The sequence below is a fragment of the Condylura cristata genome, unplaced genomic scaffold (assembly GCF_000260355.1).
Source record: "Condylura cristata isolate star-nosed mole 26May11 unplaced genomic scaffold, ConCri1.0 scaffold00020, whole genome shotgun sequence".
NCBI lineage: Eukaryota > Metazoa > Chordata > Mammalia > Eulipotyphla > Talpidae > Condylura > Condylura cristata.
In genome coordinates this window covers 6,043,047-6,067,171 of record NW_004567121.1, presented here as the reverse complement: position 1 = coordinate 6,067,171, position 24,125 = coordinate 6,043,047, and the positions used below count along the sequence as shown (strand labels likewise).

At 37.7% G+C, this 24,125-nt stretch overlaps 1 protein-coding gene across 2 annotated transcripts in view; it reads right to left on the bottom strand.

Moving 5' to 3' along the window:
• Window positions 1-118: 118 nt before the first annotated feature.
• IL1R1 (interleukin 1 receptor, type I) overlaps window positions 119-24,125 on the bottom strand; it is a 34,398-nt gene continuing 10,391 nt past the window's right edge. The window contains exons 2-14 of one of the 2 annotated variants that reach the window (XM_012727303.1): window positions 21,950-22,026; window positions 20,950-21,031; window positions 20,508-20,622; window positions 19,175-19,241; window positions 13,889-14,123; window positions 13,593-13,782; window positions 11,827-11,995; window positions 9,838-9,903; window positions 7,789-7,903; window positions 6,701-6,852; window positions 4,650-4,793; window positions 3,812-3,979; window positions 119-3,315 (exon numbers count right to left, since the gene is read on the bottom strand). In XM_012727303.1, coding sequence (XP_012582757.1) covers window positions 2,897-3,315; window positions 3,812-3,979; window positions 4,650-4,793; window positions 6,701-6,852; window positions 7,789-7,903; window positions 9,838-9,903; window positions 11,827-11,995; window positions 13,593-13,782; window positions 13,889-14,123; window positions 19,175-19,235 — 1,719 coding nt within the window. In that variant the 5' untranslated portion in view covers window positions 19,236-19,241; window positions 20,508-20,622; window positions 20,950-21,031; window positions 21,950-22,026 and the 3' untranslated portion in view covers window positions 119-2,896. The remainder of the gene's footprint in view (window positions 3,316-3,811; window positions 3,980-4,649; window positions 4,794-6,700; window positions 6,853-7,788; window positions 7,904-9,837; window positions 9,904-11,826; window positions 11,996-13,592; window positions 13,783-13,888; window positions 14,124-19,174; window positions 19,242-20,507; window positions 20,623-20,949; window positions 21,032-21,949; window positions 22,027-24,125) is intronic. The other variant, XM_004686015.2, reaches the window with a different exon arrangement.

The following is a 24,125-nucleotide window of genomic DNA, read 5'->3' as shown; positions in this document are numbered from 1 at the left end:
TGTTTGCATTTATGGTGGGTGGTGACTGGACCCAGCACCAGTGAGAGTGGTTCTGACTCCTTGACAGAATTTAAATCCTTTCCCCAGTAACAACAATACTCAATATTGAATACCAGGTTTTATTGAAAACAAGTACGGTCCAGTGATTCGATGATGTTGCTTTAATGCAAAAAAACAAAAAACAAAAAAAACCACAATTGATATTTGCTGAATTATACAAACACGTTAAAAAAAAAAAAAAACCTTCATCTTTATCCAGTACAAATACAACTTATCAAAATGTCATTTTAAAAAAAAAATGGCTCAATACCTTCTCATTCATCACAAAGTAAGCAGAGTAAAGACAAGGAAAATATAAATTCTGCTCAGTGTTTTAACAACTGGAAATGAAATACTTTGGCACACTTGCAGCTTTTCTTAAACACTTAGGTTGACAAAACAATTCCCATTAGCTAATGCAGTGAAAACTAATTAATGGAAAAGGCTGAAAAGGAAATGTTTTAAAAGGTTTTGAGGGAAAACAATAAAAATCAAGGACATTTCAGGGAACTGGGAATTAGCTGCTTCTCTAGACTCCACCCCTCATGGGTGTGGAGATGACACTGCATTTTCCTGTTGGGGCTCCTCTGTCCTCCACCCCCTCCTTGTTTGTTCTTCCTCCCTAAATTCCAGCTTTAATGTCATTTGCAATTCTTGGTTGTTTCCTGTCTTCTTCCTTTCTGTCTAATTTTACTGCTAATTCTAAGTTCTGAAATGGCTCTCTTGGCAGTACAGCCAAACACACTCATTCTTTTACACTAAGCACACACCATCCTCATTTGCAAGTGTAGGGGTCCTGAGGTGCCCTCAGTCTGTGCACTACTAGACAAACTAACAGTGTTTAAAGCGTTTGGTAGGCCTTTTGGGGGCTCTGTGGCCTCCAAGCTCATCCCCCCAGACTTCTGTTGGCAATCTGTCTGAACCTCCAACTTCCTTTGAAAATAGCAGCAACCCAATGGCACTGCTACTCAATGCCATCAGGTCAGATCCCAGAGAAAACAGGGAGAGGGAAGAATCAAGTATTAAACTCTGTTTTTGTCTAGCTCTACCCTTGTTCATCCAACTTTAAAACTGCATTTGCCTTTGACTAAGTGGCTCACAGACTTGACTTTGTAGTTTTCCAGGGTTCCTCTAATGAGCCTGAGGAATATCAGATATAAAAATATTTTTCTATGCCACATAAAATTTGCTTTCATTTTTAATTTACTAAGAAATATTTACCTTTGGGGAAAGGTATATGGTAGCAGGAATGCTTTTCACACAATCTATATATTATTATAATTTCTGCAAATCCCAACATTCAGAAGCTTGAATTGGTTTCTTAAAAGCATTCCTAGACTCAGCCCTCTCCTAGAAAACTATTATTTCTTCTCACAAAAGTGAGAGCACTACAGCTAAAGGGAAGATTTGTTGACCTGAAATCAACTATGCCAAACAATGAACTAGAAGCCAGCAGTTGGAGATGTCAGTTTTAATTTCCATAATAATACTAAATGTAATTAAAAAAAAACCAGGTATCTTGTTCTTTCTATAAAATTAGGAATAATTGTTAAAAATTAAATATCTGTGAACACTTTTAAACAATAAAGCACAACACAAATCATTGTCATATGTGCAAATTACATGCGAGGGCATCATAGATAAAAAGACAAACCCACAGCCTCTTCCTCAGAGAGCAGGCTCCTTGCTGGAGAGGGAATGACCAATCTTCTTATGTGATAGCTAGCAGTACTCAGAATTAGACTAAGAGGAAAATCTATCTTAGGGCAGTCTCTTAAGGAAAATGGAGCTGGAGTAAAATTTTAATTTCAGTACAATTCTGGCTGGTCAGAGAAAACTGTAGAAGGTACCAGAGAAGATAGGGGAGAGGCAGAGATGAAGGAACCCAGGGCCAGGTCCTGGCTGTGGGAGGCTGACCTGGGAATTCACATAGCAGGGCAGAGCGGGCCGCTGTGGGGACAGGCCACAGCGAAATGCCACTAGAATGACTTGGGCTTTAGCTCCTTTAACAAGAGGAGCCTGGGGAAGTATTTTAGCAAGAGTAAGATCAAACAAAAGCAGTGTTTTATGAATGGTGGAGCATCTATGGGTCCTGTGTGTGACAGAGCAGAGGGAAGAAGAGCCTTAGAAGTTGTCCTTCCAAAGAGTGGCTGAGTCAAGGAAAACATAGGAGAAAATGGAGAGGAATGGTCATTGCAGGGCGGAAACAGTAAGGGCATTTCAATTCTCCATCACTCTTACTGACATTCTCCCTTTCCAGTGAGAAGCTGATATTTCAAAACCTTGGAATCCTAGCGAATCCCTTAGTTTACTGAAGTGGTAGTTGTAAAGGTCTGCAACATGAAAGGCAGACTGGGAAACTGCTGAATGTTGACGCTTGTGCTAATAATACAAAGCAAATGAAAGTAGAAGATTCCTTCCGCTTTCCCTGGTGAAATACCAGCCTCACTTCCTTGCAGCACTGCCTGGGGGAGCCCACAAGGCCCAGTGGTCCAGCAGGCCCCAGACAGAGCCACAGCTCCACTCTGGGACTTCGGACAATGTCATGAATCCTGTCCACGATAAATCTCTCCTTCATGTCCTTTCCTTTTGTTTGCTCTTCCAGTGCCTTTGCGCAGCAGCTCAAACATGCAGAGAGGGCCACTGCTGCCTTTTTAAAGGGCTTCCAAGCCCTCTGCTCTGAATTGCCCTGACCTATTGTCACCATGTCCTGTTCCCTTAACATCCAATTCAGGTGACCTTGGGTACAAGGGACTATACAGATGCATGTAATGGCTCTCAGTCAGTAGGGACGCGGTCCAGTCTGCAATGCGATAAAACAGGAGTCACCTGAGGACTCTGGGCCCAGCTTGCCCCACTATCCAAGAGGCACCGGGACCTGACTATGCAGCTCCTCCTTAGAGTTCGGCCTAGTGCCTGGAGACAGCAACTGTTGCTTGATTGAAGACGGTTGTTGCCGGGCTGGCAGGTGGTACCTGACATTTTTCCAGAACCGTGTCTTTGCAGACTGAGACTCAGCTCTAACGTCCCCTGACCAACATATGGCCCCCTGTTTCCGCTTAATGTATTTAATAGATTCTGGCATTTTCTCATCGTCTTGGATTTTCTCCAGCTCGAGCAGGACGACTTTAATTCCATCTTGAATGAGAGCATTGTACATTGCTATTTGTTCTTCAGATGAACTCGCCAGCCAGCTAAACCCCAGTGCCCCTCGAACCAGAATGATAATTAGTCTTCTGCTTTTCTTTATGTTTTCATTAGTGACCTCCATAATGTCTGCAACACATGAAGTACAGCATGGAAAGTCAAATTTGAGTTAATAGTAATTCTCCCAGGACCATGCCAGCACATCTGTGTCTCCCACTGCTTTTTTGTAACCTTCAAAGCAAGGGGATACAGACTAATTCAAACGTTGATCCATCAAAATTGAATGTTTCATTTAGAATTCAAACTAGTTTCAGCAGAATTGTAAAAACCTTCTTGCTAAATCATGTGATCTATACCATTTCTATTCTATTGTATAAATCATGTGATCTATACCATTTCTATTCTATTGTATAATTGTAACATAATTATTGGATCGAACTTGTGGTTTCAGTTTTCAAAAATTAAATGGAGGATCTGCATTAAATAAATGTGAAAACCATTATCATGCACCCAAAGAGGCTGTTATAATGATCAAATATGTACACCTATGTTAGTCTGATAGGAAGATGAAGCCCAGTATTTCGTTTAACAATAAGACTTTTGCTTTATTCCATTCTATACATACCTTCTCCAACATCATCATCCCTTCCATAAATGAACAGCTTATAGCCACACTGCTTTTCCAAGACCTCAGGCAAGATTTTAAACACAAAAATATCTGAATCAGAGGTGGATCCTTCACCAAGGGTCTTTGGGTATAGTATGTATGCATCATAGGTCTTTCCATCTGAAGCTAAGGGGGAAATATATTTATAATCAAAAGAACAATTTGGTAAAGTCAGTATTACAGATATGCATTAAAGAGCTAATTATTAATTTTTATACAATGGTATAAATGAAGCAACATTATCAAAAGAATTATCTTTTAAAGTGTTCATCCCTTCAAAGTTTATTTTGTTTATTGTGTTTTTACTACAAAGCACTAGATGACCAACTCATATAAAGAGACACTTTTTCTTTCACTGTGGGAACTATTCATATCCCCACCCCACCCCCAACTGTTTCAGACCTGATATCTATCAGTTCTTTTCCTATGTTAATGTTGTTTTAGCCTGTTGCAATCTATAAGCAAAAGAGAAAGGAAGCACTTCCTTGCTGCATGAAAATGGAGTCATTTCTTTATTTGACCATGTATGCATGTCCTGCTCAGCCTAGAGGGAGTTCTCAACAATGGTTTCTGAATTACTGGACTTATGAAGAGATGCTTTAGATGCCTATTTATCCACCATCATTAAAGCAGTGATTTGAAAACAATGCTACTCAGTCATGAAACTGTAATTAATGTAAGTAACATTTACTCTTATACATGTCACATTAAAAGAGTATGTTCTCTTAATTATCCTCTACATCTTAACTATCCCCTCTCTCTAAAAGAAAATACTGCATAGAGTCCAAAACTGTACCTTTGGGGGAAAGGAAATCATAGCAAGAATCCCTGTACCAAAGCACAATGTCAACCTTGAAGATTTTATAGATGAAAACAGAGGATGTAATTACGACTGTTAACATCACCAGTATACCAATTGTATGCTTCTGGAAATCAGGGACTATAACAGAAAAGAAGGCAAAATTATTAGAACCAAAATAATTACAATTTGAGCATAACGATTTAAATATCATCCCAGAGAAACCATATTTGGCATTGAACAAGTCTGTAAGTCCAAATCTGAGGCAGCATTTCCCCAGTCATTATCATTATTTACTAGTGGATACTAATGTGCAAAGCAGTCTAGAACGGATACCATATAAAACCAATGTGTGCTGAATTAAATTTCCACCTTAACAGTATAATATACAATAATGTAGAAAAAATTCCAAACATAGCTACAGCACTTCAGAGTAAAACAAAACAAAGTCAAAATCACTTAATAGCCAACAAGAATTCCTGGAGCTAGGACAGTATATTCGGGAAAGCAGAGAACTAGAGGATAGGGAGCATGAGTGAGGGTACCCAAAGAATTGATTCAAATGACCACATTCCCTTGGCTTTGATTTCCAATTATTCATTCAATGATTGTAGTTTATGAGGGGCTGGGAAGAAAGAGAAGAAGAGGGAAAAGAAGAAAGTACTTCTTAATGTTAGGATAATATAAGCAACCAGAAAAGACTATCAATAAGAAAGTACTTCTTAATGTTAGGATAATATAAGCAACCAGAAAAGACTATCAATAAGCTCTTCCATTTTATTTTTCCAATTTAGGTCTTTGATCCATCTGCAATAGACTGGAATCTAAAGTAGACATCAAGATAAGCCCTTTGGCCCAAATGAACTCCAATATCCCATGAGCCTAACTGCATGTTCACATTTATAGAATTAATTAGTGCTGTTTCATACGAGACTGTGATATCTGTAGGACAAATCTCCCAGATATGCTGCTGTTAGTCAAGACCACTGTGGCTACTGTTGGACCTTTACATTTCCGTATGGCTTTTAGAATAAACTTTCTAACAATAATACTCCCACACCTGCACAAATACTGCTAAATTTTGATTAGAATTGTTTTGAAACTATAGATTCATTTTGGGAAAACTGGCATCTTTATAATATTGCCACTCAATCCATATTGATTATCCCTCCCTCTATTAGGTCTTCTCAAATTTATTGCAATAAAGTTCTTTGTTTTTCAAAGATCTTGACATGTTTTGCCAGGTTTATTTTTAAGTATTTTATATTTTTGATGCTATTCTAAGTGTTATCTTTTAAATTTAATTTCTATTTCTTAATTCTTGACATTTATAGGTATATAAAGAAATATTATATAGAGCTATTGACTAGTGATCTTGTTAAATCCACTAATTCTGATTACTCACATATAATTAATTCATTGACTAATTCTAATCATTTATAGATTATTTATAGATTATATCAAGTGCATATTCATAAATATCTTGCTTTAAATCAACTATAACTAATCTAAAAATATTTCACAACTGCTTTCAATACTGCGTTTGATTATGCAGTTCTTAAAAACTATAACATCTGACATCCTCTCCAGAAAGTGGATATGTACGGTTCCCTGATGCATACATCATAAGTCATTTACCTAAAAATACTTTTTTTAGGCACCTACAATATATGACACTTAAGTTGATAGTAACTCTGAAATAGAGTAATTAGTAAGACAAATGTGTGCACATCAAAAATTTATAGTCAAGGAAAGAACACTCAGCATAACTGATACTATGACCAAGACATATGGCACAATGGAGATAGATAACAGAGACCCTAACTTCATCTATCTGAGCAAAAATCTGGGTTAAGTGCAAGTTGCAGAATAGAAAAGTTTCCTACAAGAAGATAGTTTGTCAAAGAAGACAGAAGTGGAAGAGGAATAAAAATTACTCAGTTTAAGAAGAATTTAAGATCGTCACAGGCAGAGGAAATAGCGTTGCAAAATACAAGGTCATATGCTAAAATAAAACTGCAATTCAAATAAACAGTTGTGTTGTTTACCTGGATGTACTAGTTGGATATATGCTGTATCCATACCCTGTGTATTTTTGGCAAAGCAGATAAATGGGTGTAGATAAAATTTACTTTCCACTGCTGAAATGTTAAGCTCTGCTATGATTGTGCTATTTTTTTTGTCTAAAGGATTATTTATTCTGTTCAAAAAAGAAAATAAACAAGAGTGTTTAAGAAAATTGCACAACTACACATAAGAAATATGTACATGGTTTATCTCTTTATTTGTCATATAAATCACAGCAAAAATTATCACCAGCCCTAATCACAACATAACAATAAGGCTGTTAGAAATAATAGGAGCCAGAGTCCTCCCTGGTGGTGTAGTGGGCTAAAGCACAGCACTAAGAAGCTAAAGCCACTTCAGCATGAGTTCGATCCCCGCCCTAGAGGTGATCCACATGGCGTGGCAGAACTCTCTTGACTTGCCCGCTGCTCCCCTCAGCAGTTTACTTCGTCCGTCTGCCTGTTCTGCTCCCACTGTCTCTGGTGAAGCCTCTCACCACCCCTGCACTTCTGGCCTGTACCTCAGTTCTGTATGCATAAATAAATCTTTAAAAAGAAAAGAAATAATAGGAGCCTTCAGAACCTTAAGTCCAGCTATTACTGATTTCTGGTCCCACTTAATGAATGTTTTCACGTTTTCAATACTTAAAAAATGAATGACATGAAGAATAATTCAGGAAAGCTGCTTCATCGGAATGTTGATATCTTTGTCTAAATTAATATTGATATATATATATTGTGTGTGTGTGCACACACAATGTATATACATATACACACACACATATATATATATACACACACATTGTATATCTACACACACACATATTTAAAAATTTAAGAGAACGCCTTTCAAGTACTTTGGATTTTACATCAAGTTTGCATGTATTTTTACCTTAAATGTTCAAGATCTTATAAATCTTATTTCACTTAGCAAAAATTCAATATGGGCAGCAAAGGATTAAGAACCAAACAACTGCCAACTAACCCTTGCTATTAGACTAAATCTTCAAAGTTATATAGACCATTTGGTATCATAACTATATGGCATGATTGGTTCTCAGCATACTCACTGGCTAAAAGCTTCTACCAGCATTGGGTCATCCTCAGGAATAAATGATTTATTCCACTTCCAGTAAACGTCAGTCAAATGGCCAGTGACATTGCAGATTAGCTGCAGCTGAGATCCTGCAAAGAAAGCAATGTACTGTTACAAAACCAACTGATTTTCCCCTAATCTATCTAAATAAATGGTTTGGTTATTGAATATATTATTAAAAAAAAACACAAAGGGCCCTCGCTAGTGGCACAAGGGGTTAAGACTCAGCACTGCAAGTGACTGAAGCCGCTTCGATCCCCAGACCAGGCGGTGACCCACATGGCGTGGCAGACCTCTCCTGAACCGCCCACTAATCCCCTCAGCAGTGTACTTCATCGATTTGCCTGTTCTGCTCCCCACTCTGTCTCTGGTGAATCCTCTCACTGCCCATGCAACTCTGGCCTGCACGCCAGCTCTGTATTTCTTAATAAATAAATCTTTAAAAAGAAACACACACACAAAGAAGAGAAAAATTTCCCTTAACTACCATCCAGATAACTGCTACTAGTAACTTTATGTATTTCATGTCCTAACTCTCTGTACACATACACAATTTTTATAATGGAATGTAATTGTTTCCTGCCTGCAACTATTGTGCACTGGCAATTTCAAGTCACATGGTTACCCTTCCAAAATAGCCTGCTTCATAACTACTTCATATTTCATAATAAAGATATATTCTAATTAGATTTTTCCTGTTGTTAAATGTTTCTAATTTTTGGTGATGATTAATAATATTCCAGTGAACATTCTGGTATGCAAATACTGTACATCCTGAACTATGAATAAAAAATCTGAAAGTATACTGAGCTATATTTTAAAAAGCAAACCCCTTTCCCTAGGGGAACTGCCAGTCTCTCTCTGTCAGACAGTACATGTGACTGCCATTCATCCCCAAAACACCCAGTACCAAATATTTTTGGTTAGTCTTTGGATCTTTTCCAATACCTATTTGACACCCTTCAGTATAACCACATGATAAGGAGATGCATATTTTTAATAAATTAAAAATAAGTTTTTAATTTATTTAAACAATTACTTCCTTACATTATGCAAGAAAATCTTAGTCACTGCAATGATTTGTCCCCTTCCAAGGCCATAATAGTATATCAATAGATATACAACACATCCATGGGATTAAAATTTTAAGAAAGAGGAGAAATGTTTTCTAAGACTCTATAAGGGGACAATAATGGAAAAAAATTCTGAAAAGTACTAATCTAGATTCTACTGGCCATATTTAATATTATTTTTTCACATTCTTGTTTATATTTAAGAATATCATCTTTGTATCATCTTCACCATGCTAACAACTTGATCAAGTACACAATTCATAGGATTATCTATATTAATTCAAATAATTAACAAGAACACAAACTTTTACCATCTAGTCTCATACAATTTTTCTTTGTCTCATGCAGTTACCATTACAGAAGAAAATCTATATCCATCCTGATTTTCTCTTCTATAACACAACCTTCAGGATAGCAGAAATGTTCTGTATTCATGCTGCGATGGTAGTCCTTGCTCACACTAAGTCCTTAAAATATGGCAAAAGTGTCTGAGTAACTTTTGTTCGAACCAAATTAAATTACTTAATTTCCATTGGCATAAATATAGCCACTGTGACTGGTGGCTACTGTACTGTGTAGCATAGATCTAATACTTACAGGATTAGGTCTTGAAACTTTTAACTTGAAAGTATTTTTCTAGGATGACTAACTTTTAGGACTGAAGCTTATGTTCTGCCTCAAAGCTTACTTTTCATAAGAAACCCATCATGCTCCTAATAAATTACACTCATTCATCTCAGGTCTCAGCCTTTGCTTCTTTTATGGGTAACTGTGTTCTTAGAAAAGTAAAGGTGGACAAATCAAATAAGAGGCAGGAAGTCCAAAGACTTCAACGGTTACACTTCCCCTCTAATTATAGTCTGTGAACTGTTCAGCTTTTGTGCAGTCAAGATGAAGCTTATCTTAACCCAGCATAGTGATTTCAGTGAACCTGATTGGATTCCACTTACCCAGGGCAACTGCCAATGTCTCATTAGCTGGGCTCATAATCACAGGCCTCCTAGGTCTGCTGCCCTCTGAAAGAAAAATATCCACAGAGCTTCTCAGTCTCTTATAGATTAGGACCTCAAGTGACAACAGCACTAGGCAAAATGCACCAGTGTGTATCTTCTATGGCTTCTGATCAGATAGTCCTTCGAGTACCCAAAGCATATACAGCAGGAGACAGAGGCTGGAGGTAAAGATGAGAGGTCAACACAGAGACCACCACAAAGCTATGACAGTTTCCACAAAGTGTGGGTCTCTGTGAACCCACATAGTGCTACAGGTAAAACCCACATATCGCCAGGGCCTGGGGTCTCCAGCCAAGTGTTTCTCTTAAAGCAAATCAAGAAAAACCAGACGTTGCAGAAAGGTACTTCCCTGGTTAGAGGATTATTAGCCAGGAATGGTTACCAGTGCTAGGTGGGCCTATATTTAGTCACTTGAGCAATATCCCAACAGTGAAAGCCACACAGTTATTGAATGTCAAACAATCTGGCATAATTTATTAAAATTCACAGCAAAGTATAAGGTTGATCTGCAGCCAGTCCTGAGAAACTATGAACTTGAATGCTAAGAATACTTGAATATATTCTACGGCAGTCCAAAATATGTTTCATCAGGATAGGATATTACCACTTCTGTTCCCTAATATAATCCTAAAATAATGTCTGGCACATAGTAGGTGCTCAATAAATATTTTTGGCTATACCTTTAAAAGAAAAATACCTTTAAAAGAAAATAAAGTATGAACCCTGATTGTTTTATGTTATAAATATATTTACAATATTATTTATATTTCTACATATGAGATCAAGAAAGGAGAAGGAAACTATTTAAGATACATTTAACCTATTTTGTTAAATTTCCTAGGGTTCCACTTTTCCTAAATTTCTATCTGCTGCTCTGGTTGCTGTATCTCAAGAAAAACAAGTCAGCACTGCACAATGACCAAAAGAGATAGCTGGAGTCTCAAGATGGCTATAATATAAGGTCGGTGGAAAAGAATGATTCACTGATGCCTATAGGCAAAGAATTTTGATTCAATAAAACTACAATTAGAAAAATATAATTATAGAATTAAGAAAACTTCACTCTCTGCAGAGTGATCATGTTCCGGATTTACCTGAGATACCCTCATTTATGCCTCAGTCCCAGCATAATTATTGCTAGAGGCCCCTTTAATGTTCAAAGTCTTGGTCAGAGCAGTTCTTGTTATATTGCTTAACATTGACAAAATCCTGATATTCACATAAAGTATTCTGCCCCTGTCCAGGTAACTTCTAGGAGTGTATTTTGATTTATTTTGTTATAAAGTAATTTTTAATACAAAGCATCATTAATATATCAGTGAAAGTCCCAAAATAATGAACAAGAAAAATCATCATCTTACACCTATTTATTGCTCATCTATTTGTCACCAGGTACAAGGGCACCAGTGAAGCACACCTGTCTCTCATCTTCCCAACAACCTTGGGCAGTGTATGCTCTTCTCACAGAGGAGGAGCAGGCTGAGACAGGTTAAATAAACTGAGCTAAGGAAGAGCTGGAGTGTCTCTTACTTCCAGGCCCATTAGCACTCACCATACTGTGCTGGAGATGCCCACCTCTAGACACAGACACCCCACTGAAGAGTCCCAGAGAGAATACACAAACCCGAGGCCAGCCCAGAACAGTCTCAAAGAACCACCTGCAGGCATGGCAGAGAGTAAGCCTCCCTGCTCAGCTAGGAACACAGTCCATTCTGTCTGTGTAATTAGCAGTGCATCTGAGCAGAAAAAAAAAACAAAAAACACTCACAGCATTTAGCATCAAAAAACTAAACAAAGCCGTTGACATTTGGCAATCCTCAAATTTCCCTTGGATTTGTTTCCTTTGTGGAAACTGAAGGTAGTACTAGAATCACAGTTTCTGGACTTTCTTGGACTTAAACTACAAGGGCCAGAACTATGACTCACCCACAGTAGTAAACAGTATTGTCCGGGTGATGGGATACTGCTTCCCCAAGTGCGTGTAGGTTGCGTGGCAAGTATAGTTGCCTCTGTGTGCCTCATTCGCATTCCTGATGAGGAGCTTATTCCTTTCTTCAATGAAATTTACATTGTCAAGAAGTAGCGGTTTGCAATTCTAGATAAAGAGAAGGAAATATTGAAAACCAATGAATCACTTTGCCCAGTCTACCAGTTAAGAAACTTTACTTTTTCACATCCATATATAGTGTATATAATTCTTGACAGAACTTTCATATATTCATATGTAAAGATTCCTTACACACAAGCTTTATATTGTATGTTTTTAATTTTATTTATTTATATATATTTTACATCATTTTTCTTTTTTTTTTTTTCCTTTTTTACAGTGTTTGCTTTCTTTTCTCAGGTGGGATTCCCACCACTAATTCACCTGTGCCCCATTACCATAGTTTCTTGTGCTTTTCCTCCCCCCTATCTCAATCCCTCTGCCTACCTCTCCCCTGCAGAATGTCTCTGATTTACAGTGGTCATATATTGTATTTTTTGGCAAAAGTTAATTATATTCCTAGAATATTAAAGTTTTATGCCTATGAGTTTTACATTTCTAAGATGAGTATAAATTTATTTTGCAAGAACATGTTTGAGGAAACATAGTTCCTTAGTAACCTATTCTTCCTTTCTTCACTGATATTTTGTACTTTGTATCAATCAACCTCTAGAAGGCAATTCTTCATGTAAATTGGAACAGACTAAGCAGATCAAAGATACAAAAACAGTATGTGTTCCACTGAGTGCTAGCTAATCTGTTTTTAGAAGTTATAAAACCACTAAATTACTTAAAAACTACTTAATATATTTTGGCCCTCCCTGGTGGCGCAGCGGGTTAAAGCACAGCACTGAGAAGCTTAAACCAATTCTGCATGGGTTCGATCCCCGCCTGCCCCGGAGGAGATCCACATGGTGCGGCAGACCTCTCCTGACCCGCCCGCTGCTCCCCTCAGCAGTGTACTTTGTATTTTGCCTGTTCTGCTCCCCACTCTGTCTCTGGTGAATCCTCTCACCCTCTGCATCTCTGGCCTATACCCCAGTTCTGTATGAATAAATAAATATATCTTTTAAAAAAAAACTACTTAATATATTTTTTAAAGATTTATTCATTTATGCTTGCAGAACTGGGGTACAGGCCAGAAGTGTGGTAGGTGACAGGATTCACCAGAGATAGAGTGGGGAGCAGAACAGGCAGATCTACCGAAGTACACTGCTGAGGGGAGCTGTGGGGGAAACAGGAGAGGTCTGCAGTACCCTGTGGATCAGCTCCCTGGCGGGGGATGGAACTCGTGCTACAGGGGCTGCGGAGAGTTTCATAATGTGGTGCTTTAATCTGCTGCTACACCAGGGAGAGCCCCTTAATATTTTTTATAAAATACAAAATAACATTTTATAACAAATAGCTATCTCTTAAAAATCCAAAATTTGTAATCAGCCTTATCTTTAAACATCTTTTATTTCTATTGTACTTTTCTCATATAGCTTATTAAATTAAATAAAAATAAAAATAACAAAAGACCTTTGTTAAGCTGCAGATCAAACACATGCAATGTTCATTTTGTTCATATGTTCATAACTTTCCCCTCAAAAACAAATAATATGCCAAATTAAGAAGTCCTTTACAGACTTACTTGGTTGTCTGGCACAAAACTATTTCATTTGCTGGGAAAGTAAAATAACAATCTCGTTTAAGATGAAATTACCTTATACCACTGTATTTGGGGGAACTCATCGTTTTCATCTTTAAATAGATCCATGTAAGGACATACAATTGTTCCATCTCTTCCAGTGGGTAGTTTCTGTGGAAATACAGCTTCTGCATTATAACATGAGTCAGGCTCATTCTTCACAAATTTTGTAGTTAATTTACTTTTGAGGCAGTAAGTTGAATTTCTAAAATAAATCAAAACAGATGAAGTAAGCCTTAATTTTTTTCTGTTCTTAACTACTACAGGTACCTAAAACACCAGTCTTTCATATATGTTAATTCCTTTCTTACCTTACTATACAATAGAAATGTCCTGAATCCTCTACCTTTGCAGGAACAAACCAAAGCTTATCTTTGTACTGATGAATCCTGGAGTTTCTTTCCGTAGATACTGGTGTTGTACTGTCATTTTGATACCAAATTACAGTGATGTTGTTTTTTGTTAAGACAGGAGAACATGAACGAATATCAATTTCATATGCAGACGAAACCAAACTTACAACTTCTTCATGATGCTTACATTTATCTTTAGAAGAGAACATGGGAAAACAATTTAAATTTCCATAAAAAGTTCATGTTTCTTAATGTAAAATCTACCTAGAAGTAAATCAAATATTAAGTATATCAATTCATATTATATAAGAAAGTTTAAAGGTCTTATGATGAAGAACTTTTGGGGGAGTCTGAAACATTTAAATCCACATTCAGTTGTGTCATTTACTTCAGCAAGTTAACCTCTCATCCCCTCTTTATTCAGCTAAATATTGAGGATAATATAGAACTATCTACTGTAGTACAAGATGAAGTAACAGGGACTGGATTTACCCTCCCACCTAAATAATGAAAAATGGGCAAAGCTCATGAAACAGCAGTGCTCATGACCACAAGCCAGAAATACAGAAAGTTGGAGCCAGGGAAAGAAGGTAAACTCTAAACTTTCTTAAATTATTGCCTACAGAGGATATAGGCCATGATGCTGTAGTGAAAAAATGTAGGTAAAATAGAGTGTTTTTGTTGAGTGGACGAGCTAGAGCTGGAAATCCAGGTAAACCAAAAGTTTGTGTGTTATCAACGAGATAAGATCTGCATACACAGAGTGAGAAAGTGTGCTTGGGATCTCTCAGTGAATCTCCAGGAAGAGTGTAGCTGAGATTCAACTAGTTTAAGCATACAAGAGAGATATCCGGGGTCATAGTGAGAAGTGCCAAAAGATTTAGAGGTATGATAGCTGGAGGACACTTAATGCTGGGAATAAATGCTGTTCTCAACAGGCAGAATGGAAAAGTTTAAACTGATGAGGCAACAATTTAAAAAAATCAATAATGAGTATGTAAAGTTTAGTGTGAGTAAGGAAAAGATTCATGTGAGGTGATGCCTGAGCCATGAAACATAAATATTACAAAATGTCCTTCTTATTGAGGAAATAGGGGAGAGTAAAATCATAACTTCTAACTCTAAAGTCTTCACCCCTGACTTTCAGGATGCACATTTTCCTATGTAGACCACTTTTCTCTCAGTTTCTTCACTGGTCAAAACTACATGTTTCTCTTTTCCCACATATTGCTGTGTGTTAATATATTTCTTGAGCTGTTTTCATATTATTTCTCTCCTCCCTATGAGATTAAAGGAAAAAAAAAAAAACTTTGGCCCACTGAACTATAAAGTTGTATATTTTTATCTGATAATTATACCACAGGTAGATCATCTGATTAAGCTGAGAATGTGAATCAATAGCTGTGTCAGTTTTTTTAAATTAAATTAAGCCTGGATAAAAGCTGCTCTTCTTTTTCATTTTAACCACTAGTTTGATGCCATCCCTATTTGGGGTCATCTGTTTCACTTCAGGCCTGTTATTCTCCATGAGTTAACAATCCAGATTCCAGTGGCTATAATGAGATACCAAGATTTTACAGAATTATCTCAAGAAAATTTTAAGCAAATGAACAGCTATTGCAGCAACAATAAAAAAATCAGCTATGTCAGGATTTCTGGAGTTGCGGCATCATGCGACCTAAAAAGTTCATCTTCAATAAAACATCCAAAGAAAAGGAATATATTCCCATCCACAGAAGAAAAATTAACCAGTAGAAACTCCAGAATGGTCTAGGTATGGCACTTAATAGACAAAGGCTTAAAATCTGTTGTCTTAAACATGTTCAAAGAACAAAAGGAAATCATGTCTAAAGAATTCAAGAAAAATACAACAATATCTCACCAAATAAATAATATCAATGAAACACAAAAAAGAAACATTTTGTGAAGCAAAAAAGTCAAATTATTAAAACAAAAAAATTAGTAGAAGGTCTTAACACCAGATTTGAACTTAAAGAAATAAAGAATGGTAATCTAGGGCCTTCCCTGGTGGCGCAGCGGGTTAAAGCACTGCACTAAGAAGCTAAAGTCACTTCTGCATGAGTTCGATCCCTGCCTGCCCTGGAGGTGACCACATGGTGTGGCAGACCTCTCCTGACCCACCCCCTGCTCCCCTCAGCAGTGTATTTCATCTATCTGCCTGTTCTGCTTCCCGCTCTGTGTGTGGTGAATCCTCTCACCATCCCTGCACCTCTGGCCTGTACCCAGTTCTGTATCCATAAATAAATAAATCTTTAAAAAAATGGTAATCTAAAGATTTGTCAACTAACCATTAGGTTGTACAGAGCCTCAGAGACCTGTAGGGTATCATCAAGAATACTAAATGTGAATAATGACCAAGAAAGTATCAAAAAAAGATATAATAGTCAAAATTTCCCAAACTTTATGAAAATCAAGTTCTTTCAAATAATATAAATAATAAGATATACTCCTAGGCATATCATAGACACACTGTGAAAGGCAAATATAAAGACAGAATCTTTAAAAAAGACAAGAAAAAAAGAAACCTCATCAAGTGATAATCAGTAAGATAACAGCTGGCATCTTAGAAATCATAAAGTCAGAAGGCAGTGGGATGACTTATTAAAATGCTGAAAGAGAAAAATGACAACCAAGAATTTTTGTGAAATAAAGCTTCAAAAATTAAAGATAAATGAGGATAATCCCAGGTAAACAAAAACTGACAGTTAAACATGAGTAAAACTGACCAGTGAGACATAATAGAAGGAATCCCTCAATCTATAATGAAATTAAAGTAGGTGGAAATTCAAACCCACATGGGGAAGTAAAGAATATCAGTAAAAGGAACTATATAAGTATTTATTAAAGTCATTATGCATATGTATTTGGTTTACAACTTCTCATTTTCCCTAAATAATTTTTAAAATAACTATTAAGACTATAAATCCATCTAACTGGAGGTGTATACCTAAATCTCAACATCCAGAAGGAAACAGAAGGAAATTACCATGATCTGTGTTCAAATAAAGACTTTTTTAAATGAACTATCAAAGCACCATTCACAAGAAAAACAGAATTGATGCATCTAAATTATGAACTACTTTTTGAAAGATATTAAGTAAATGAAAAGACAAATGACAGACTTGGGGGAAATTATTTACAAATCATACATATAATAAAGGTCCGTAATCAGACAGAAAAGGAAGTCTCAAAGCTCAGTAATAAGAAACAAAATAATCCAATAAAAATGAGCAAAGATTTGGAAATTTCACCAAAGAAAATACATGGATGGGATGTAAAGGAGCTCATTAACATTAGCAAGGTAGAACTAAAAGCTACAGAGGCTAGTACTTGTGGGATTAAAATTTAGAAGGTTGACAATACCAAAAGGAAATTTTCATTATCTTGATTGTGATATTGCAGCTGGATAGGTATGTCAATATAGCAAGTTGTACACTTTAAACATATGTGGTTTATTGTATTTCAAAGATAATCTCAATAAAGCTGTTTAAAAACATGCAAGTTAAAGAAAAGGTCTCACCTAGACAAACTCTTCTGTTATCTGGGGTTTGTCCCAACACTCCACCAAATTGTTCTAATTCAGGTTGCTTTTAAATTGCTAAATCAAATAAATATTTCTCAAGCATGATCTAACTTGACATGTCTGCAAATCACAGATACTGTTCTCCCTCCTTGAAACACTTCTCACTTGACTCAGAGCCCCTGGCTGATCCTCCCCTCCATTCAAGTCAGCATTTCATCAGTTCTATGGACAACAATCCTTTCAAAGAACTGAGGTTCAGTCCTTAAAGTTCACATTTCCCCTACTACACTTGCTCCCAAGGCTGTGTTTGATCTGCCATGTAGACTCCTCTCAGGCTCAGCCTGCTTAGGCAACATCACCATGCTAAACTGTAGATGGACAGTCTGAACACTGGATCTTCCCCAGCCCTTCAATGGCACCTGCATTACATGTGCTCATCCTGACATCCTTAGAGTGATCCTTGAGTCTTCTCTTTCTCTCACAGTCACCTCCAGTCTATCTTTAAACCGTACAACTCGATCTTCAAAATTTATCCAAAACTTGATGACACACCATTTATCCCCACCATGTTTAAACAGACAACCGTCATGGCTTGCCTGGATTATTACAATTGTGTCCTAACTGGTCTCTCTATTTCTGCCTTTGCCTTCCTCTGAAATGTACACAATATAACCACCACAACAAATCTCTTAAAATGTAAATTGGATCATCTCTCTAGTACTGAACCCAGAACCCGCAAAGTACAATTCAAGACTTTTAGAATGATCTATGAGGTTCTACATAATCAACCCTCCACCCTTCCACCACAACCCAAATGACCTCATCTTTTATCATGTTTTCTGCCTCTCACTCTCCTCCAACCACATTGGTATTTCAGTTCCCAGAACATGTCAGTAGTCTCAGCCTCAATCAAGGCCTTGGCACACACTGTCTAGAATCTGCCCCCTCACCCCACAGATAGCCATGAAGACTGGTATCTGTTTAGCTCCTTCCCTGCCCTTTTCAGGTTGAACTCAGAAGTTAACAGCACAAAAAGGCCTTTTTCCGGTCATATGAGCAAAAAAAAGAAAAATTAACCTTATGTCTACTTAATCCCAAGCCCTTATACTCTCCTGTCCTAGATTTTTTTTCTCTACACTTCATTACAATATGACATAATATTTATTTTTCACCTAACGTACTGATTTTTTTTCCCCAAGCTGAAAGGAATCCCACACAGGCAAAATGATCCATTACTGTTTACTGTAGTTATTGAGTAAAGGCTCAGTACATTTGTATTATGTAGTGATGGCAGGGGAGAGAGAGAAAGAAAAGGAATTATCTCTAGATGGTTTTCAGCCATGCACTCATAAAAGTTACATTTAACACCTCTTCATATGAAAGCCAGAATTTCCCGTAACAGAGCAGGAAGATGCCTGAGCTAGACATTGGAGACCTGGATTTTACCTCTCGCTTCAAAACTACATATGTGTTTTGAGGCTCTTAATCTCACTGGACCTCAGTTTCTTATGTGTAATGAGAGAATAAGAGGTCAAACTGCTGAGAAGAACATTCAGCAATATAGATCTATGACCAGGAAGTTCTGTATCCTGGGATTCAACAAAACACGTAAGAAAAATGACTGGTAGGAAAGGTATTTCATGTATTCTAAATAAGGCATTTTTTTAGCAGACAAGAATATAAGGACATACTTAACTTACCAGCCTCCAGAGAAGAAATCAATAGAGCTATTAAACAAGCCAACCTGAGTAACACTTTCATATTCTCCTGGGGGAAAAAAAAGGAATGGGGAAAAAAAAAAGAGAGAGAGAGAGAGAGAGAGATTACTATCCAGAAAATCTCTAAAGCTATATACAGCAGACACCCCACTTGTCCTCACTCCCCCCCAAACCCCAGGCCATAATGATCAGTTAATCTTCCTATGTCATTAATGTGATCAAGCTTCTAGATAGAAATGGGGGCGAGGGCCCTCCCTGGTGGTGCAGCTGGTTAAAGTGCAGCACTATGAACCAGTGCAGCCCTGGTTCAATCCCCAGCCAGGGAGGTGACCCACATGGCACGGAAGACCTCTCCTGACTGGCCTGCTGCTCCCCTCAGCAGTATTTCAGTACATCTGCCTGTTCTGTTCCCCACTCTGTTTCTGGTGAATCCTCTCACACCATGCACCTCTAGCCTGTATCCCAGTTCTGTGTGCATCAATAAATAAATCTTTAAAAACAAAAAAGAAAGAAAGAAAATGGGGGCAGGGAGTACAGGGTTAGGGGAAGGTAAATGAGGATTTTTAACAGAATTGAGTTTAACAGGATAAACTCAATCTAAGATTAAAAAGACTTATATGTGCAATCTACATTTCCAGTCTTGAATGGTACTCAACTTTCCCCCGAATCTAACCTATGCCATCTTCAATATAGGCTACTCACTAGACCCCAGACTTATACTTAGGTAGATTTGTTCCCCACCTGAAATGCAGTTCCCCACTCCACTTCCAGGGCTCACCTGTAGAAGTCTCCTTTTCTTTTATAAGTTAAATTGTTGTTTTTACAATATAATTGTTTTTACAATATAATACAGCTACACAGAAATGCCTCAGAAAGACTAAAAGAAATGTTCCCCTTCTTTGGGGCTTTCCATGTAAAATTTCTACAGTGAACATGCATTAATTTCTCACAAAGAAAAACAAATACAAAAACACAAACTCCACAGTCCCTCTGACTTATTTTGAAGGCCACATCAATAGACAAGCATCAGGTACCACAGGTACTGACTAGTGGTAGGGCTTCATCTTAAAATGAGGTCCTAACAATTTATGATTGTCTAATGCAAAACACTGTGCTAACTCATCCATTTACAAGATCCAATTTGTTTGATTGCTGGGGGAAGAGAAACATGCAAGTTTGAATTTTATAGAAAATATCTTGAGATATAATTCCAAATAAATCACAGGCAAATAAAATTTAATTATCACAGTGCAAAGTCAGCAGCTAGCACAAGGCAATGTGATCTTTGACCTGATCCTGGCTTCAGTTCCCTTACCTAGATGGGTGGGCAATGAGCCAGATAATCTCAGACTCCTTCCTGCTCTCTCAGTCTGTAAAACATGGGAGCCAGGTCCATAAGCTTCAGGATCTTTACCTGCCCCAGAACGGCACTGAGAAAAAACAGGGGTGTGGGAGTGGGCCCTTCCCCTCAGCAAGAGACTTTCTGCATATGGACCAGTACCCAGGGAGACTTTCTGCATAAGGGCCAGTACCCAGCACCCCAGGGGTCCCCTTCAGGCCAGAGGGTAGGTTAAGAGTTGCATAACCTAAGGGAGAAAGACAGCAAAAGGGAATGAGGTCAAGATGAGCCCTCATGCATTTAGTCTCAAATACATACTAGATCAAACATGCACCCAGCAAAAGTCAGCACACACACCGCCCCCCATTACATCCCCAAATGACACAAAATTCCAAGGAAGGCGCCAAATCTGACTCACCTTCCTACTGCAGGCAGGGGAGAGGCTGGCCAGCCTGGGAAGCCTTTTAACGTTTGTGTTCTACTGTATGCCAGGCGGAGTACTAGTACCAGATTTAAAAAATAATAAATTTAATTAAAATAAATAAAACAAAACAGAAAACTAGAAACTGCTCCTCAAAATTGTCATGATATAAGCACTTGCCATTACATGATCACAAGATCTATCCCATGCACCCCAGTGATGGCATATTGGACAAAAGCTCAGCCTCTGCCTCATGAGGGAGTTAACAGTATTTTTCTGTTGTTGACAGCTGCTGTAAGAATTAAATGAGCTGTGGCATTTGAAGGGCTTAGAACACTGGAAAATGGTCACATGCAAATATTAGCAGTTACATACTCCCCTGGGCTTTGACAATAAATCTAAGTGTCTGCAAAAGGTCCTCAATAGTCATTCATTTCTTTACTCATTCATAACCAAATTCAGCAATTGTATATTGAATAGCTACACATGGCTGCATCTACAATTGGCTCTCAGGCCCATGATAGGAATAATGACCCAAATCCTGGCTCACGGGGCTCACATGGCATACTCAGACAGTCAGAGGGTGTCACTCAGTGTGAGGGTGGGGGAGGGGGCGGGGGGCAGGGTCTCCTGGAACTAGGTGATCTGTGTTGCCTCCTATAGAAATTACAAATCTGAATGTAAGGTGAAAAATGACAGGAGTTCAGAGCCTGGAATGTGCTGGAACTGGAGATGGTTGACAGCACTGTGGGAGTAGGCATCACTTATCTGATAGCCATGACTGTGAGGTGACCAAGGGACAGTGGTGAGCAGTGACTCCCAAAGGTCACTGACCCCATCAGAAATCAGACAGAATCATGGAGATGTCCCCAAGAAAAGCAAAAATAAAAGATGTTGTCTGTGATGGGAAAGAGCCCAGGAAGACCCCCTTAAACTGGTGTTGGAGGACTTCAGATGTGTAGTTGGGTGGACCCCGGAGGTAAACCGGTCCTGTTACCTGGAAGACGATCTTTTCTTGTACAAAGTGGTCCTGCTTCTCAGGAGAGAGTCACCATCTTTAAGGGGCACATCTACCTGGGGGTTGGGGAGGAAGAACACACACAGGGGTATAAGTTTAAATGAAGAAACCTAAAGTCAGTCACTTTGTGTCACAAGCATTTCAAGATGCACTCAAAAATCCAGGGTGTGCTTACAAAAATGAGCCATATGTTTCAAAGTGTATTTCCAGTCCTTTCAGACAGTCCTTTCAGAAAGTCAAGTTCTGGAGTCAGTAATACAAACCAGTTGACAACTCCCAACTCTTTGGGGGTACATGCACACCTGTATGTCGTTAAAAATAGGGACTTAGAAGTGAACCACACAACGCCCAGGGTGCTCCTAGCTTAGTGTCCTGGGAAAATAAAGCTCAGAGAACTGAACCAGAAGCAGAGAAAATAAACAGGGTACCTTTCGTTGTAATTTCTTATTGAGAAAACATTGTATTATAACATTGTAAAACTTTCAAGTGTGCCTCATTACAAATCAACATCTGTATAAATTACATTAAGTGCATCACTAAAAGTCCAATTCCATCCTTCACCATACAGTTGAGCCCTTTTTCCTGATCTATTCAGCCGCCTTTTCCTCTTTCCCTTCTGGCAACTATTAATTCGGCCAAGTTTATTTTTGTTTTATTTAGTTCATTATCACCCACACATAAGAGAAATCATACAGTGTGACTTATTTCACTAAGTGTAATGCCCTCTAGGTTCATCCATGTTATTGCAAATGACAACCCTGCAGCTCTTTTCTATAGTGAAGAGTAATCCACTGTGTGTATATTGCATCTATCTCTTATCCATTCATCTGTCCAAAGACAACTTAGGTTGTTTCCAGCTATTGGCTATTGTAAATAGTGCAGAAAAGACCATGGGGCTGCAGGTATTTCTTCCAATTAATTTTTGTACTTGGGGGCTAAATACTCCAAAGTAGGATAATTGGATCATATAGAATTTTTTTTTTTTTTTTTTAAAGATTCATTTATTTGTGCATGCAGAACTGGGATACAGGCCAGAGGCTCAGGGGCGGTGAGAGGCTTTAGAATTTCTACTTTTAAGCTTTTGAGAAATGCTGATGCTGCTTTCCATAATGGTTATACCAGTTTACCTTCCCATCAGTGGTATGCAAAAGTTCCCTTCCCCCACACCCCCAGCCCTTGTTTCTTGTCTTTGAATCTTAAGAGCCATTTTTTACAGGTGTAAAGTGATAGCTCATTCACATTTCCCTAAAAATACAAAATAATATATTTTCACGTGCCTATTGATCCTCTGTATGTCTTCTTTGAAGAAGTATCTAGTCACATCTTGTGCTCATTTTTTTAATTGGTTGTTCTTTTTTTGTTGCTGAATTTTATGACTTCTTTATATATTTTGAATATTAACCTCTTGTTGGATGTATGATATACAAATACCTTTGCCCACTCAGTGGGTTGCCTTTTCATTTGATGATGGCATTTTTTGTTATGCAGAAAATTTTTATTAACCCATTGATTTTTTAAAATTTTATTTCCCTTACAATTGGAAACAAGCACCCAAAATCTAATGTTGTTGAGTGTGTTGACTATGTTTTCTTCTATGCATTATGGCTTTGTGTCTTACATCCAAGACTTTTATTTCATACCATCTCTTATACTCCTTAAACTCTTTCTTCCTTTCTCTCTCGGGCCCCCCCACCACTTAATCTCAGAAGCATCATTTCATATAGTAGTGTCTGCTAGCTTTTATAAGCATTTTCCTTTGTCAAATCATTGTGATGTAACTATTTAATATTTTCATTTTTTTGTCATTCTGACCTACTTTACTATAAATTCCCTTGAGATTCTTCCATTTTTCTATAAATGGGGATAGTTCACTTTTCCTTGCAGCTGAACAGATTTCATAGTGTGGAAATATCACATCTTCTTGATCAAATCTCCTATCATTAGTCATTTAGGGTTTTCACCCATTCTAAACTATTATAAATAATTTTCTAATAAACATTATACATCATATAATTCTTTGAGTTGATACTTTCTTGTTCTTCCAATAGACACCCAAAAGTGGGTTACATGAAATTTCTATTCTTAGTTTTTTAAGGTACAGAACACTTTCCATGATGGCTACACCAGTTTTCATTCCCAGCATTGAGATAATAGG